This window comes from Rhinopithecus roxellana, chromosome 12, assembly GCF_007565055.1.
Source record: "Rhinopithecus roxellana isolate Shanxi Qingling chromosome 12, ASM756505v1, whole genome shotgun sequence".
Classification (NCBI taxonomy): domain Eukaryota; kingdom Metazoa; phylum Chordata; class Mammalia; order Primates; family Cercopithecidae; genus Rhinopithecus; species Rhinopithecus roxellana.
Window position 1 is genome coordinate 68993917 of NC_044560.1, and position 13876 is coordinate 69007792.

At 36.1% G+C, this 13876-nt stretch overlaps 1 protein-coding gene across 2 annotated transcripts in view; it reads left to right on the top strand.

Moving 5' to 3' along the window:
- HS2ST1 (heparan sulfate 2-O-sulfotransferase 1) overlaps positions 1-13876 on the top strand; it is a 193945-nt gene that overhangs the window by 155042 nt on the left and 25027 nt on the right. For both annotated transcript variants that reach the window (XM_010353170.2, XM_010353171.2), the window contains exon 3: positions 7530-7615. In XM_010353170.2, coding sequence (XP_010351472.1) covers positions 7530-7615 — 86 coding nt within the window. The remainder of the gene's footprint in view (positions 1-7529; positions 7616-13876) is intronic.

Consider the following 13876-nt stretch of genomic DNA (forward strand, 5'->3'; position numbering starts at 1 on the left):
ATAGATAGGAATTGGCAAGAGATGGGTAATCAATCAACTCTTCTAGTTGAAAAATGGAGTTTGCTTTGCTGTCATGCAAGTATCTTTACATTAGAGAACATCATGTCTTTAGCCATACCAAATATGTGATTAGCAACATCTTTTATGATTTTTCAAAAAAATTCTTTTTTGCTCTCATATGTTTAGGTCTATGATTATATTTAACCCCTTTTGTTAAAACATTGGAAATATCTAGAATTTGTATTCTCTGAAGAACAATGTAAATTTTTTTCTTTTAATTCACTCTCAAGCCAACTTTAGGTTATCTGCATTAGAGCCCATGGTTCACCAGGAGTTGCAGATACTTTTCAGAGCAGCACTTTAGATGAATTTTCTCCACCTATAATATGTATGCTAATCACTGGTTAAAATGCAGATTCAGATTCAGAAGGATCAAAATGGAGCCCAGTTTTCAATTTCTAAACAACTCCCACTTGATGCCAAAATTAATGCTGCTGGTCTTTAAACTGCGGTTTGAGTAACAAAGATCCAGATGATGATTCTCGGTAGGGATATGGGAAGATGAATATTTTAGTCTTCCCAGGATGGTAGGGTATTTATCTTTAACTTATTATTCCTATCTCCCCTACAAAACCCACATTTCTTACGTAGACCCAGAGGCCCTTTTTAATCTAGCCCTTGTGTGCACCAACTTCTTACCCACTAGCCACACTGGCCTTGTGTTTCATTGAATGCGCCAAGCCTTTCCCGTTTTAAGGACTCTGCACTTATCCTTTCCTCTTAGAATGCACTTCTCCTGACTTCTTCCAGAGTTGGCTTCGTGTTATCCATTTAAGGTTAATGACGTCCTCTTAGAAAAAGCATGCCTTTCCGTACTACATATTAATTACCTCTTCTAAGTTACTGTGTACCATATCACTCTTGTTGTGTCTTCTCTGCTACTAATCAGCTTACTGACTTATCTTACATATTGGTTTGTTTGCTGCCTGTTTTTTCCTCTATTACAAGATCTTTAAGGACCGGAACTTTGTCTGTCTTGTTCACCACTATATCCCTTATGTTTAGCATAGTACCTGAGACATAGTAGAAACTGTACATTTTTTGTTAAATAAATGATGAATGAATGAACAAATGGACCAACATAGATTTTGATAGCGGTAGATGATAATAATTACTGGCAGAGTGAGCCCCTCTGATTGACAGCAATATGATCTATTCTTATCTCTTAGCTGGATTGGGAACCAGCCCCCTGCCGTATACTCCTAAAACAGGTTGAGCAGCACAGCTCTGAACTTCGGTGAGGATATGTTCAATTACTGCAAACTTTTCATATATTTTTATCCAACCACTACTTTGTTTTCCTGTTAGTGTAGAAAACTTTCTTCCTGGCTTAGTCTCATAAAAGTACCCACAGCCATACAAGAAATGTTTAAGTAAATGCATCAGTGGGAGTTCAGTATATAGTAATTACTCAAGTTAATAGTAGCACTCATTCAACAGATAGTAATTACAGAGTTGGAATTTGGCCAGAATGTTCAGAATGGCATCCCTGCTCTTTTAGATGGTGAAGACAAATGCTTTTGTGATCACAGATAATCAATATTGAGGTTGATCTGTTAAGAATATAGGTCAAGACACTACTGTTAGTGAGATGGGTGCTTCTTAGCTTTTTCCTGTAACATCAGTTCAGGTCTGATTCAACTAACAGAAAACCCCAACACCATTACCTATATTGTTTGTGTTTTTCCTTAAGGTCTCTTCTTATTTCTTGCTAGCCTGACTTAAGTCATCAGATCCAACAAAAGTCACAGTTTACTCTCTGCTTCAGGCTAGCTGCTTTTCATGTACTATATCTGACTACTGCATCTGAAACATTCTTCTTGGTAGCATATTTCAATCAGCGTATGAAAATTTTCTATGATTTAAGTTACTATCGTGGCCTTATTTCTTCTCCCAAGCCAGAGTTTTCAGTGTCTTCAGTCTCCTTAACTTCAATTGATACTATTAAGTTTTGCTCCTTTTTTGCCTATCACTTTACCTTTCATTTGTGCCAAGTATAGTCAGTAAGAATCCGTAAAATGAACTGAGTAGAAGTTTGCTTACCTAATCTCAGTGTCCTCTTCTTACTCCTCTGTATTTTCGAACCTTGCCTCAAGGTCTTCGGCAGCATGCCCAAGAGAAATACCAGAAGAAAACAAACTGAAAGACAAAGCAAGTGGTACAGGGAGGTGAGAGGGCAGATCATGATAGAGCAGAACTGGGACTAGACTGATGAGAGAGAAAAGATGAACGTGGAAGAGTAGAGACCAGGCAAGTTATGGAGAACTAAGGATAAATGTTAAACGTGTAAAAGGAGAAGTGGCCGAATTAATACTTTAAAAGTATAACTTTTGAAAGTACTGTTTTTCAAAGGGAGTTACTTATATTATTTCCTTGGAGAACAGTTTTGAAGAGGAGATAAAGATAATATGGAATTTCAGCAGTATGTAAATGATACTTTTTTTTTTTTTTTTGGAGACACAGTCTTGCTCTGTCGCCCAGACTAGACCAGGCTGGAGTGCAGTGGTGCGATCTTGGCTCACTGCAACCTCCACCTCCCAGGTCCAAGTGATTCTCCTGTCTCAATCTCCCGTGTAGCTAAAATTACAGGCATGAGCCACCAGGCCTGGCTAACTTTTTGTATTTTAGTAGAGACGGGGTTTTACCATGTTGCCTTGGCTGGTCTCAAACCCCTGAGCTCAGGAAATCTGCCTGCCTTAGCTTTCCAAACTGCTAGGATTATAGGCGTGAGCCACCACACCTGGCCAACATTTTCAAATGCTCAGACTGTTTTCTAGATTAATGTGAATCATGTTAGCCATACTGACATCATTTATTTGCTTCACACTTTTTTCTTCATAAAGAGAAGGTAAACCTCAGTTCAGCATCTTTTGATTCACTGCAAATTTTAAATCAGCCACAGCTATGTTAATGAAACTTTAACATATTGCCTTAGTTAAATGCTGATGAGATGAAAGAAAAATACATATGCCAGATATATTACATATGTAGCCTTTAGTATGCTTTTAATTTGAGCTTAGAAAGAGATTCTGTGTGTTTCGAGGACTTTAGCAATAGTAGAGGCCAGGCACAGTGGCTCAGGCCTGTGAGCACTTTGGGATTCTGGGAGGCTGAGGTGGGAGGATCGCTTGAGCCCAGGACTTCAAGCACAGCCCTGCTAACTACTCTACCAAAAAAAGAAAAAAAAGAAGTTAAATCTTGGCTGGGCGTGGTAGTGCATTCCTGCAGTGCTAGCTACTGGGAGACTGAGGTGGGAGGACCACTTGAGCCCAGGAGTTAGAGGTTACAGTGAGTTATGATCATGCCACTACACTCTCCGGCATGGGTGACAGAATGAGATTCTGTCTCAAGAAAGAAAAAAAAAAGAGAGAGAGAAAAAACAATGCAGTCTAGAAAATTTTAAAGCAATAATAATCACCTGAATTTACCTCAGATAATGTGAATTTAGGAAGTAAAATTCAAAATCCTACATAGATATTTAGACGTATTCTCTTGGTTTCAACCAGGAGTACTCAGCAACCCCAGTGGTTACCCAAAATAATAAAAAGACAAGGGAGCAAATGTCAAGGGTTATTGTTAAAATGGTTGTCCAGTAAAGAGAGTAGTGATCAGGGTGAATTGGAAGTTGATATGATAATAAAGTTAATGAATGAATTCACAAGGAAATAAACAATTGTGAGAGTTATATCAACAGAGCTTTGAGATGCTGGAGAGGTGGAGTAGTTTTGAATGACTGGATCTGAGGGATTGCCTTAGTAGTGGATAAAAGTTGAGACTTTCATTGTCCAAGTTGGTTTAAGCAGAATCATGATATGGGGGAGGAAGACAGAGCAATATGACCAAATAGAGGCCTTCAGCAATTGTCCCCCAGCAGGAACATCAAATTGAAAAACTGTCCACACAAAAAAGCACCCCCGTAAGAACCAAAAATCAGGTGAGCAATCATAGTACCTAGTTTTAACATATTAAGGAAAGAAGTGCTGAAGAGGATAGGAAACACAGTCTTGTATCTCCTACACCACCCCTCCCCCATTCCTCCTGGTAGCTGCCACATGGCGCAGAAAGAGAATCTGCACCCTGGGGATGGGGAGAGCACAGTGATTGCGGGACTTTGCCTTTGAATATGGTGCTGCCCTGTTACAACAGAAGGTAACATGGGGCAGAGCTCAGCTGGTGTCCACAGAAGGAACATTTAGACGGCTCTAGCCAGAGGTTAATCTTCCATCTCAGCAGTTAGTATCTCAGTTCCAGCAAGCCCGGCCACCATGGGCTAAAGTGCTCGGGGGCCCTAAATATTGATAAAGGAGTCAATTCAGCAGAGAATGTAAAATTTTTAAACATATGTCTATCCAATACTGGAGCATCCAGCAGATATTACTAGAGCTAAAGAGAGAGATAGACCCCAATACAATAATAGCTGGAGACTTAAAGACCCCTATTTCAGCACTGGACAGAACACCCAGACAGAAAAATCACAAAGAAACATCATGCTTAATCTGCAACATACACCAAATGGACCTACTAGATATTTACAGAACATTTCATGCAATGACTGCAGAATATACATTCTTCTCCTCAGCACATGGATCATTCTCAAAGATAGATCACATGTTAGGTCACAAAACAAGTCTTAAAGAGTTCAAAAAAAAATTGAAATAATATCAGATATCTTCTCTGATCACAGTGGAATAAAACTAGAAACCAATAGCAAGACACATGGAAATTAAACAACATGCTCTTGAGTGACGAATGGGTCAATAAAGAAATTAAGAAGGAAATTTAACAATTTCTTAAAAGAAATGAAAATGGAAATACAACCTTCCAAAATGAATGGGATACAGCAAAATCTGTGCTAACAGGAAAGTTTATAGCAATCAGTGCCTATATCAGAAAAGCAGAAAAACGTCAAATAAACAACCTAGTGGTGCATCTTAAAGAGCTAGAAGAGCAAGAGCAAACCAAATCCAAAATGAATAGAAGAAATAATGATGATCTGAACAGAAATAAATGAAATTGAAACAAAAAAATACAAAAAGATCAGTAATCCCAGCACTTTGGGAGGCTGAGGCAGGCAGATCACGAGGTCAAGAGATTGAGACCATCCTGGCCGACCTGGTGAAACCCCGTCTCCACTAAAAATACAAAAATTATCTGGGTGCTGTAGTCCCAGCTACTTGGGAGGCTGAGGCAGGAGAATTGCTTGAAACCGGGAGGCGGAGGTTGCAGTGAGCTGAGATCGCGTCACTACATTCCAGCCTGGCGACAGAGCAAGACTACGTCTCAAAAAAAAAAAAGGTTTTTTGAAGAGATAAACAAAATCAAGAAACTTTAGCCCAAGATAAAAAGGGAGACCTTACAACTAATACCACAGAAATTCAAAGGATCATTAGAGGCTACTATGAGCAACTATATGCCAGTAAATTGGAAAACCTAGAAGAAATGAGAAGCCTGGTGGTAGTGTAGACATTACCCAGCTTCCTGGGCTTTTTTCACTTTGTGTTTAAGGACACACATTGGGTGAGATATCACTCATCCTCAGGAGAGGGTTTAGTTTAATATTGACCATTCTTAGGAAGCTTCGTTGGAGGAAAAAGAATACTTGAATTTGTACCTGACTCTTATTTCTGCCTAAGTCTTTCACCACAGTATACTCCAAGCTCGTACTATGATCTTCCCTGCTATTTAGTTTATATAACACTATTTTTTCAGACCTCAATGTAGCATCTTTCATTTCCCTCCTACATCACCATGTCCACATTAAATCTCAGCTTCTGGAAAACAGAGGTGAGTTGCTAAATATGTCTTAAGCTCCCTTTAGCCACCATCTTCAATTCCTTATTCTCTTTGCCATCTTTTTTCCTCTCATTTTTAGTTGAAATACTAGAACTGATTTTCATAGAACCAAAGGTTTATAGGAAATAATGTACCATTGAGTGACAGCTATAAAGACTTTTCATATTCAGCATGTAAAGTTTATTAAAGATGTAGGCTCTGGATTATTTAATTTTATATTTTGTTTCTGTTTCATTTGCAATTTGGTATTTTCATTCTGTTTGGTGCCTTAGTTGAAGAATTGGAAAGAACATGAAAACCTCAAATCACATTTATTTGGCTCTTTCAGTTTCCGTGGGGAAAAAAATTGAAAATATCTGCTAAGATGACATTGTATACTTTCTAATGCAACCTAATTTTTATCTGCAGTTCATTTTTGAGATTTTAATTTAAGGATGTATGTGTGTATGGAGCGGCCAAGTAAGGCATATATACCATTTCCATTCTAAAAGCTTCATAATTTCTCTTAGTATGTGAGTTATTAATGCTTCCCCTAAAAGATAAATTCTCCCGGAACTCATTTTTCTCTAGTTTACATTCTCTGACATATAGCTATATCTGCACTGTTTCCCCTCCCTCACCTACCAGTAGGCCTTTAATAGGAGGCAGCTATCATCATTCATTGATATTATTGAGTGTAGTATGAAGTGTTCCAGAATATCTCCATGTGACTATCCCTATTCTATGATGTAAGTGAAAGATTGATAAATTGCCAGAATTATGCAATTGATAGTTCTGTGTTTGAGAGGCTGAAGTCATAGCTTGCAGATGCTTTTGGTGCAGTATAGGTTGGTGGACCTCACTGCCCCAACTTTCTGCACTCTATCTAGGTTCTAGAAGAGATTCTTAGCCACTTGCTGTTTATCGTGCAGAGATTTGCTTATCAAAAATGTATACCATTTTCCATTGAGAAATTGTATATCACTGCTTTGCAGCTAGTGATACTTAGGTTTATCAAATTCTATATTAACCAGTTATTAGACATTTTAAAACATACTTATAGAATTTTTCATATTAATTTTTGTATACTTTAATTCCAGTAAGTTAAATATTTAGAAATTTTAAATATTTTGACCTGTATTACATCTCTTAATTTTATTAATCTTTTTATCAACAAGCTTGTGATGTCTGCTGTTAACTCTTAAATATCTTCTGATAACCATCAGCTTTTTAAAAATCATTTTGGTTTAAAGATTACTTTTTATTTGTTGAGTCATTAATAAAAATAAACTTTTATGAACAGCAAGCGTCTGAGAAGAAAACGTTTGATATGCTTAGAATGTCCCTATATTGCCTGCTTTAGCGTGTGTGTTGGCGGGATGTAGATGCAAATATCCCCACAGTGACCTTCCTCTGACCCTATGTAAATGTACTTACTCTACGGCATTGTAAAGGATTTCGTTGTGCGAGTTTGTTTTCAGAATCATCTTTCACTCTTTTCTGAGTGTAATGATAGTAGCTGTCTCTATGATGAATTTTAGTAGTTACTGATTACACTATACTTTCCTTAGTCCTAACCTGTGTTTCAAGCTCTGTAAGAATGGTTTTAGGTTTTTAAATTCCTAACTTGGAAATATTTTGCTATCATCAAATTTCATATTTAAATTGTGCATAATGAGTGTGTTCTCCCTTTTTAGGTGCGCTTTGTAAAGAATATAACTTCCTGGAAAGAGATGAAACCAGGATTTTATCATGGACACATTTCTTACTTGGATTTTGCAAAGTAAGTTACACTAAAATGACACACTAAAGAATGCTTTGTACTTTAGTAACCTAAAAAGGAGTAAATTCATTAAATTGTTACGATTTTCTAATAAAAGAATGTACTGACTTGCCTTTGCCAGTTTTAGATCTGTAATTTAAATATATCTTCTTAGTGTTTTACTGCCCTCTAGTGTTCGTAAATTGGCAATCCTTATATTAATTATATATTAAGTATTACTCTTTAAAGTTTATTATTGTATGTGATCCTTCTGTCTCAGTCTCCCAAAGTGCTGGGATTATAGGCGTGAGCCACTGTGCCCAGCCTCTGTCATATTAATAGTTCTCTCAAGAAAGGTTCAGAAAACTATAAGCCTACTACCAGTATTCAAGCACTATGTGGCTTTCTGTAGAGTCTGTGCCACATTATTAATCAGAAAATTAATTAAACGTAATATTCCAAACACAAGAGTCTTATGGATACATTTGACCTTTTTTGGTAGCACACATAGTACCATTATAGTAAACCTCAAATCCAAATGCTTTCCCTAAGATTCTGCATTAAGTTCAAAAACACTAAAAAAAAATTTTTTTATTATTTAAGCTTAGACATGTTCATTCAGTTTTTAAATTAGCTATTGTGATTTTGGAGTAACACACCTTGATGTATTGGTCAACTTTAAAAGGCATTTTTTATAAAATTTAAAATAAAAGTGATATCCCACTCTTAGTTTTACTTCTTAATTTTGAAAAGAAAAAGTAGAATAAAATATTACTGATTCAAACTGATAATCTTAACTTTTTGGGAAATCATGTAATTAAAAAAGAATCACCCAAATATTACATACATAAAATGATATATTCCTATTTCTAGTTCCTCTCGTAGTACTCAAGATCTTTCAATAAAATTGTAACTTTAACGTTAGATGTATGTTTTTCTATAAATAATTCATACTGCAATATTGAAAATGTTTTATAGGCAGCTTTAAAATAAACTAATTATTTTTTTCTTTGCATAGGCATTGAACCAATTTCATAAGCTTCGTTCATGTGCATATTTTCCCTCAGGGCTGCATTATCCTTGAATTAAATGTTTGTTACCCTTTCACCTAAATGATTTATTCTTTCCACACACAGCTTGGTTTCTAATAGTCTAGGTTTTCATTATTAAAATTATATATTGAGTGCCTTTGCTTTTGGCAAAGTCTTGTACTTAGAACAAAACTCTGATATATGCTGAGGTTCTTGTAGTTGAAAAAATAAGGCTTTTTGAAGAGATTAATCTCATTTATCAAATGCTGACATGAATTTTTAAGGGTTGGAATACTTTCGTAGTGAGTCTTATGTTATTTGAAGGGTCAAGTATTGTGAAAATTTTTCATAGATTTTTCCAAGATTTTAAACAAATACCTAAACAAAATCAGCCTAGGTGAAATGTATTTTGATGTATCTGTGTAGTCAAGAACTGTTGTAGATGTAACTAGTATCCTCAAATATCTTTTAGCTTAATAGCCATATGCTCCATAAATGGGGAAGAAAGATGAAAGAAACATCGCCTTACCAATTTTTAAATTACAATCGTCCCTGGGGTATGTCCAGGGGATTGGTTCTCGGACTGCCTGAGTATATAAAAATCACATACTCAAGTCCCTCCATTGGCCCTGTGAAACCCACAGATTTGAAAGTCAGCCCTTCTTGTACACAGGTTTCACATCTCTCAAATACTGTATCTGTGTCTGGTTGAAAAAAATCTATGTATGCATGGACCTGCGCAGTTCAGACTCGTGTTGTTCAAGGGTCAGTTGTGCTTTATTCTTCAAAACAATATTCTTGACTGGCATAGTACTTTGTGGAGTCCACTAAAATACTTGCTTTCAGGAGAAAGTGGTGAATTTGGCAAAATACTTAGTTAACACATAGTTTTTTAAAACTTACCTTAGCAGAGACAGTAAAACAAGTGTAAGCCCCAAGAAACCTAGGAAATAAGATAGAGAAGTAAAAAATGAAAGCTCCTTTCTAGTTTAGCCTGACCAAAATACACATTACATTCGCAAGCTTGTCTACTCAAGCCATGTTTTTATTACATATATTTGTTTTTTACTGAACTTCAGAATAACAAAAATATCTTTTTTACATTTTTGCATTCCTATCCCATCTTGCTCCTTTTTGTCTGAATCTTATTCTTTGATTTTTTAAAAGTATATTTTCTAGTTCTTCCTTTCCATTTTTTCCCTTTAATGTTAGGTTATGTTTTGTTTTCTTTTTAGTTGGTGGATGATACAATTTTAAGATAATGTAGATATAAATTATTATAAATTTGAAAAATTTCCAGATTAAAATTGTATATAGGTTGAACATCTTCAAAATGTCATAGTATGCAGGAAATGTAAAGTTGAATAAGTTGCAGTTCTTGAACTTAATGAGTTCACTGAAATCTTTTTTTCTGTAACTATCAGTTCATTATGTTCTATTATAAACAGTAAAAATATTACATATTCATTTTAAATGTATACTATTCATTTTTTAATAGCATCTATTATCGCATTTTGATTTTCTTCAAACTTTAGAAAATTAAAATGTTAGAAGTCTCTTTCAAAAACACTTCTTTGGTAATAAACATTTTCATTTATAATGAATAATAGCTAAAAGAACACTTTTAATGCTGTACTTTCTGTCAGACTCTGCTAAGATTTTTTATGATCTAGCTACCTCATTGTCACAAGTCAGCATCTGTCTTGAGAAGTATTTGAAAATTATTTTTGATATAACAGTTTTATTCAGGCATATATCAGGTATGTACCTTTGTGGTTGTCCCCAGAAATGAGAATGAGTGTTCACTGCTGTAATTTTGGTTTCTCCATATTGCCTCTAGTATTATTTTCAGAACAAATGAAGTGAATCAGTAAAGAAGCAGCTATGTCGCAACAAGAAACAACTAAATGCTTCATTAGGTCTGAAATTCTAAACAGTAATCAAGTGACATTTTAGGCCTAAATAGAATTAGTTAATATATAGAATCATGTGAGATTGTCCTTTCTACCTAATACTTCTCTGCTAAACCAGATGACATTTGCCCCATTTTCTACAACTTTTAACAAATATGTCACAATATTGTAGATACTATAGAAAATTATTTTAATCATTCCAGACAATATGTGGGATTGCGTTTTTATTAACCTTGTACTACTAGCTCTTTCTACAGCATTGATCCTATAGACTGCTAAGAAGCGAACTCTGAAGTCTGTCTCTGAAATCAGACAGATCTGCCATTAAATCCACTTAGACTCCTTGCTAACTATATGATCTCAGCCACATTGTTTCAGATCTTTGAGCTTCAGTGTCCTGATTTTAATTTGAGAATAATTAAAATAATTACTTCATGGGGTGGTGGTGAGGATTAAATGTGATAATGTAGATGAAGCACTTAGTTCTGTGCCTCAGAGCAGTATTATGATTCCTATTATGATTCTTTTTAAAATTCTGTCTTCTTTCATTTACCATATTGTCTTAACTGGTGTTTTCTTCTTCTTGTCTGAATCTCTGCTGGTCCTTATTTCCAATTCTTAGTTAGGCATTGTATAAGACTCTTTCTTGGCCTCCATTATTCTCTTTTGGAAGGTTTACACATTTTAATCTGTCATGACAACCAAACAAGAAACTTTCAAGTAATCTTGGACAACTTTTTTTATCACCACCTATATCTTATCAGTCATCAAGTCTTTTGAGTGTCTTCTTTCATTTAACATGATGCTTTTGACATTCATCTAATTTGATGCACAATATCAGTAGTTAGTTCCTTGCTAAATAGTACTTCACGTATGGGTATACTTCGATTTTTTTTATTATTATTATTCTTGAAAGTCAGTTTCTTATTTATTTATTTATTTTATTATACTTTAAGTTCTAGGGTACATGTGCACAATGTTCAGGTTTGTTACATATGTATACATGTGCCCTGTTGGTGTGCTGCACCCATTAACTCGTCATTTACATTAGGTACATCTCCTAATGCTATCCTTCCCCCCACCCCCTCCCCACAATAGGACCCAGTGTGTGATGTTTCCCTTCCTGTGTCCAAGTGATCTCATTGTTCAATTCCCACCTATGAGTGCGAACATGCAGTATTTGGTTTTCTGTTCTTGCGACAGTTTGCTGAGAATGATGGTTTCCAGCTGCATCCATGTCCCTACAAAGGACACGAACTCATCCTTTTTTATGGCTGCATAGTATTCCATGGTGTATATGTGCCACATTTTCTTAATCCAGTCTGTCACTGATGGGTGTTTGGGTTGATTCCAAGTCTTTGCTATTGTGAATAGTGCCACAATAAACATTATGTGTGCATGTGTCTTTATAGCAGCATGACTTATAATCCTTTGGGTATATCCCCAGTAATGGAATGGCTGGGTCAAATGATATTTCTAGTTCTAGATCCTTGAGGAATCGCCACACTGTCTTCCACAATGGTTGAACTAGTTTACAGTCCCACCAACAATGTAAAAGTGTTCCTATTTCTCCACATCCTCTCCAGCACCTGTTGTTTCCTGATTTTTAATGATTGCCATTCTAACTGGCATGAGATGGTATCTCATTGTGGTTTTGATTTGCATTTCTCTGATGGCGAGTGATGATGAGCATTTTTTCATGTGTCTGTTGGCTGTATGAATGTCTTCTTTTGAGAAGTGTCTGTTCGTATCCTTTGCCCACTTTTTGATGGGGTTGTTTGTTTTTTTTTTTTCTTGTAAATTTGATTGAGTTCTTTATAGGTTCTGGATATTAGCCCTTTGTCAGATGAGTAGATTGCAAAAATTTTCTCCCATTCTGTAGGTTGCCTGTTCACTCTGATGGTAGTTTCTTTTGCTTTGCAGAAGCTCTTTAGTTTAATTAGATCCCATTTGTCAATTTTGGCTTTTGTTGCCATTGCTTTTGGTGTTTTAGACATGAAGTCCTTGCCCATGCCTATGTCCTGAATGGTATTGCCTAGGTTTTCTTCTAGGGTTTTTAATGGTTTTAGTTCTAACATTTAAGTCTCTAATCCATCTTGAATTAATTTTTGTATAAAGAGTAAGGAAAGGGTCCAGTTTCAGCTTTCTACTTACGGCTAGCCAATTTTCCCAGCACCATTTATTAAATAGGGAATCCTTTCCCCATTTCTTGTTTTTGTCAGGTTTGTCAAAGATCAGATGGCTGTAGATGTGTGGTATTATTTCTGAGGACTCTGTTCTGTTCCATTGGTCTATATCTCTGTTTTGGTACCAGTCCCATGCTGTTTTCGTTACTGTAGCCTTGTAGTATAGTTTGAAGTCAGGTAGCATGATGCCTCCAGCTTTGTTCTTTTGGCTTAGGATTGTCTTGGCAATGCGGGGTCTTTTTTGGTTCCATATGAACTTAAAGCAGTTTTTTCCAATTCTGTGAAGAAAGTCATTGGTAGCTTAATGGGGATGGCATTGAATTACCTTGGGCAGTATGGCCATTTTCACGATATTGATTCTTCCTATCCATGAGCATGGTATGTTCTTCCATTTGTTAGTGTCCTCTTTTATTTCACTGAGCAGTGGTTTGTAGTTCTTCTTGAAGAGGTCCTTCACATCCCTTGTAAGTTGGATTCCTAGGTATTTTATTCCCTTTAAGCTATTGTGAATGGGAGTTCATTCATGATTTGTCTCTCTGTCTGTTACTGGTGCATAAGAATGCTTGTGATTTTTGCACATCGATTTTGTATCCTGAGACTTTGCTGAAGTTGCTTATCAGCTTAAGGAGATTTTGGGCTGAGACGATGGGGTTTTCTAAATATACAATCATGTCATCTGCAAACAGGGACAATTTGACTTCTTCTTTTCCTAACTGGATACCCTTTATTTCTTTCTCTTGCCTGACTGCCCTAGCCAGAACTTCCAACACTATGTTGAATAGGAGTGGTGAGAGAGGGCATCCCTGTCTTGGGCCAGTTTTCAAAGGGAATTTTTCCAGTTTTTGCCCATTCAGTATGATATTGGCTGTGGGTTTGTCATAAACAGCTCTGATTATTTTGAGATACGTTCCATCAATACCGAATTTATTGAGCGTTTTTAGCATGAAGGGTTGTTGAATTTTGTCAAAGGCCTTTTCTGCATCTATTGAGATAATCATGTGGTTTTTATCTTTGGTTCTGTTTAGATGCTGGATAACGTTTATTGATTTGTGTATGTTGAACCAGCCTTGCATCCCAGGGATGAAGCTCACTTGATCATGGTGGATAAGCTTTTTGATGTGCTGCTGGATCCGGTTTGCCAGTATTTTATTG